Raw genomic sequence first — 4,630 nt, forward strand, 5'->3', positions numbered from 1 at the left:
ATGCATTCTCCAGCATCATTTCTATCACCAAGGCCATATTTTCCAACTACTGATCCTTCCTCTTTGCTCCCAACTTTTGCATTCTAATCACCAGTAATGATCAATACATCTTGATTGCATGTTTGAACAATTTCAGATTGAAGAAGTTGGTAGAATTCTTCTATTTCATCCTTACTGGCTTTAGTGGTTGGTGCATAAATTTGAATAGTGTTATTAACTGGTTTTCCCTGTCGGGGCAGGGATATTATCCTTTCACAGACAACGTTATACCTCATGACTGATCTGGATATGTTCTTTTTGATAATGAATGCAACACCATTCCTCTTCAATTTGTCATTCCCAGCATAGTAGACCATGTGGGTTGTCAGATTCAAAATGGCCAATGCCAGTCCATTTCCGCTCACTAATGCCTAAGATACCGATGTTTATGCGTTCCATATCATTTTTGACAACTTCCAATTTCCCCAGATTCATACTTCGTACATTCCATGTTTTCAGCTGTTTCTCTTCATTTTGATTGTGTCCCATCAGTAAATGAAGGTTCCCACGGCCTTTCCTCCCACGAGTTTTACTCCATTCGCGTTATCACAGTCAACTCTACTTTGAGGATGCAGCTCTTCCCCAGTCGCATTTTGAGTACCTTCCAACCTAAGGGGCTCATTCTCCGGTACTGTATCTGACAGTGTTTCTCTGCTATTCATAAGGTTTTCAGTGACTAAATATTTGGAAGTTGTTCATCACTCTTTCTTCCTGTGTCTGGAAGCTCATCTGAAACCTGTCCATCATGGGTGACCCTACAGGTATTTCAAATACCGGTGGCATAGCTTTCAGAATCACAGCAACTCTCAAGCCACCATAGTACGACAAACTGACAGATGAGTGGTGGCTATCTGGTTTAAAGTGGAAACTGTCATTTTAAATTCCGAGGAGATCTGTATGCATGCGTAGTAGAACCCTCCAAGGGTTGGAGTGGGGTGTCCATTCGCTCAGGCACCCCCTCTAGTCACCAGAATGGAGGTGTGCAGACAGCGAAAAGACCAATGAACAGATGCCAAAAAAAGAATGTCCACACCTGTATCTCTGCGGTTCTGTCAGGTGTCCATGGCTGCTCTGATCCTTCCCCCACTTGGTCTCTCCCAAGATGGTGGCTCCAGGAGCAGCTGAGCATCTTGAATTAGAAAGCAATGGATTTCTTGATTGTGCTACAAATTCCCCTAGCTGTAAGCCTTCCAATCTTCTAAATATTACTTTATATGTGGTTCATTATTTCTCAATATAATCTCCATTTAGATCACACAATTCTTAAGCCAATATTTGCATTTTTTAAGCCTTCATTAAAGAAGTCTACATTATTTGATTTACACCAGCTCAAAACGGTAGTTTTGGCATCTTTGAGATCATGTTCCTTTTTAATTTGGGGAACAAAAAAGGTGTGAAGAGACAAGGTCAAGGATGTAGGGTAGATGGGATACGATTTCCAAAGAAATTCTCCTAGGACAATCCTTGCTACCCTTGAAGAATAATTAGTCGGACTGTTGTGACAGTAAAAAATTCCTTGGCACACTTTTCCTGGCTTTATTGTAACCAATGCAGTACTCAATTTCCTGAAAACGTCTTCCTAATAAGCCCCTGTGGATAATACTGTGCCTTTTGAGAAGTGTTATCAATATTATCCTCTTTGGAATCCCAAAAAACTGAGGCCACAACTTCTGTTGCTGTTAAGTGCTGTCAAGTTGGTTCTAACCCTGAATAACTCTAGATAAGGTTTTCAAGGAATGGTTGGTGGGTTTGAACCACCGACCCTGCGGTTCAAACTGACCTCGCTGTCCAGCACATTATCTTGCAGTGCCACAACAGGACTCTAAAACCTTCTGAGCTGACTTGAATTTAACTGGCCCAGCAGATACCCTCAGAAGCCACAGTTTTAACTGGACCTTTTTTTTTTTTTTTCCTTTTTAAGGTACCTTAACAAGACTAAGATAAGTGTACTTAGAGACAAGAGAACTTGTCTGTGGCCATGTCCTTGACATGTTTGAATATGTTTTGTTTGGAATAAACCAATGTATGACTAAACTGGTATACTAATAGTATTATTTTTTGATTTCCCATCATATAAGAAGGAAAAGCTTCAAAAAGTTTGATGAAAAATGAAATTGGAAGAGAATGGAATTTTTCCATAGATTTTTTAAAGGCCCTCATATTTACATTCAGTAAGTTTAAATGATAAGTATTAGTCAGATGCTGCTAAATATTGTCCTTTTTTATTCACAGATTATTAGCCAATGGGAATATATAAACTGTTTCCATGAATGAAGAGCAATATAGCAGTTAGGCTAGTTGTATGATTTAGTTCAACAAAATTGCCACTGCTTTTTAATTTAGTATAATGGATAACTATAAAAATGATTTTTGGGCCTGCCTTCTTGTCCTATGGGCTATATAGCACTGGCATATGAATGCTAAGTCTGATATCTGTTTTTCCATAGAACCACTTTGGTGACCTGGATGGTGGCCACTACACTGCTTTCTGCAAGAACTCAGTTTCCCAGGCCTGGTACAGCTTTGATGACACACGAGTCAGTGAGATTCCAAAAGCTTCAGTTCAAACTGCTACAGCCTATCTTCTGTTCTACAGCTGCCAACCGTTTTCCGTACCTATACAACAATGCAAGAGCTAGGAAAATGCATTCTGAAAACTGCAAAACAAGCAATCAGAAACTGGTAGCTAAGCTTTGCTTTGTCATTAAACTCTTGAAATTTACCTGAATCATTCATCTTTCTTTTCAAAAGATGGTGTCTGGCCTACTGAAAGAGTTACTCAGAAAATAATCCTTCACTAACAGTGGGCCTTCATACCACTATAGATTATGTACTGAGCTCAGACTTCATATTCAATGTTTATTACAGTGGATTTCTACCATAAAATTTTTCATTACAATTACATGAGCATGTTGTTGTTGTTAAGTGTCGTCAAGTCGGTTCTGACCCATAGCGACCCTGTATAGGGTTTCTGAGGAACAGCTGGTGAGCTTGAACTGCCGACCTTGTGGTTCAACCCAACTTTGCAGTCCAGCGTGTTTACTCAGAATCATACCAAGAGCATATACCCAACAAACTATTTTCCAAAAATAATTTCATGAGGTTGAAGTTGAACCCAAATAATTTTTGTTCAAATGCCTCTGTCCATAAGAATGTGATTTGAACATATTTGACTGTTAAAAAATCTTGTAGTCAAGAAACTACAAGTCTTAGACTAATTGCAGAACATGAGAAGTTATCACTTACCCATCCTTCCATCTTCTCCCTAAAAGTCCTCTACTGGTAATGTTTCCAAGGAGCAAGCACTTTAAGCATCTGTTTTCTATGGAGTGCTTGAATGACTTTATCTATAGCAACTCAGTACCTTGAGGTAAACGCTCTGACTCTTGGTCTTGATGCTTCCCTTCCTCTGTCTCTCCAGTGTCACAGCATTCAGTCCCTGGGTTGAGGAGGTTCTATGCGCAGGGACATGCTCCACTTCCAACTCTATTTCCTTGAAGGTAGTAAGATACCTTCTCCTGTTTCTAGGTTAAAATGGCTCATTTTAAACCTAGCAGGATGGTAGCATTGACCCTCACTAGATTTCCAAGTGTTTACAATCACAGCCCCACTAATAATCACTCACAAGTGAATCATACATTCTATCGGCATCTCCCCCACCTTCTCTTACCCACACCCAACAGGAAAAGTCCTTTTGTAGGTGTTTACACCTTCTGCTATGGCTAGAAGCAACATGAAATAATTCCCTGCACCACAGACGTTCTGCTACTATTCTAGCTATTCCCTCTTTACTTTTTAGTTGTCCTGATTGACAGTTTGATAGCTCTGGTTTTCTATTTTTGGTCTTGTAGGTAGGTTTATTTTACTCGAGATACTTCTATATGACGCACCTCTGGTAGCATAGTGGTTACAAATCGGGCTGTGAACCTCAAGGTCAGCAGTTTGAAACTACCAGCTGTTCCATGGGAGAAAGATGAGGCTTTCTGCACCTGTATGATTTACAGCCTCGGAAACCCTGTACAAGGTCGCTATGAGTTTCAACCGACTCCACAGCACGTAACAACAACAACAAACTTCTATATCTGGGTTGATGTTGTCATGTATGTTAATTTCAGGTGGTTGTCATTGTTGATTCTCTGTCCAGAGAACTTCCTTTAGTATTTCGTATAAGGTAGAACTCTACTACTCTTGATAAAATGAATCTGTGTGCTAAGTTCTTAAATATAATTTGACCTCCAAGTGTGAGTGCATATCTGGTGTCAAGGTGAAGTTAGCATGGGATTGATGCAACTAAAATCTAAATCAAAGTAGCAGGATAAAGTGTGTATGTACAAAATGTGTGCATTTGTGTATAAAATCAAGGGTTCCATGGTTCTGTGTTTGACAAGGTAACATTAAAGACAGAACACTTAAAGGTTAAGTTATCTTTCTCATTAAGATTTTAATGTAGGTGTAAATGAAATTCTCATTTAAAAAATTAAAGAAAAGTTTCCATTTATTTTTTTAGAATAAAGATTTAGTGCACAAATACAGCCCAAAGCCAACAGAAAAGTAGCTTTGCCCTGTCATTTCCCTAAAAAGCAATGCAATT

The 4,630-nt window shown here is 39.2% G+C and overlaps 1 protein-coding gene across 1 annotated transcript in view; it reads left to right on the forward strand.

Annotated features, from left to right (window-relative positions):
* Positions 1-2,678, forward strand: part of LOC102842525 (putative ubiquitin carboxyl-terminal hydrolase 50-like) — a 32,404-nt gene extending 29,726 nt beyond the window's left edge. The window contains exon 7 of the mRNA XM_006831655.1: positions 2,487-2,678. Within this exon, the coding sequence (XP_006831718.1) occupies positions 2,487-2,678 (192 nt within the window). The remainder of the gene's footprint in view (positions 1-2,486) is intronic.
* Positions 2,679-4,630: the final 1,952 nt, after the last annotated feature.

Source organism: Chrysochloris asiatica, unplaced genomic scaffold (assembly GCF_000296735.1).
Source record: "Chrysochloris asiatica unplaced genomic scaffold, ChrAsi1.0 scaffold00004, whole genome shotgun sequence".
Lineage (NCBI taxonomy): Eukaryota > Metazoa > Chordata > Mammalia > Afrosoricida > Chrysochloridae > Chrysochloris > Chrysochloris asiatica.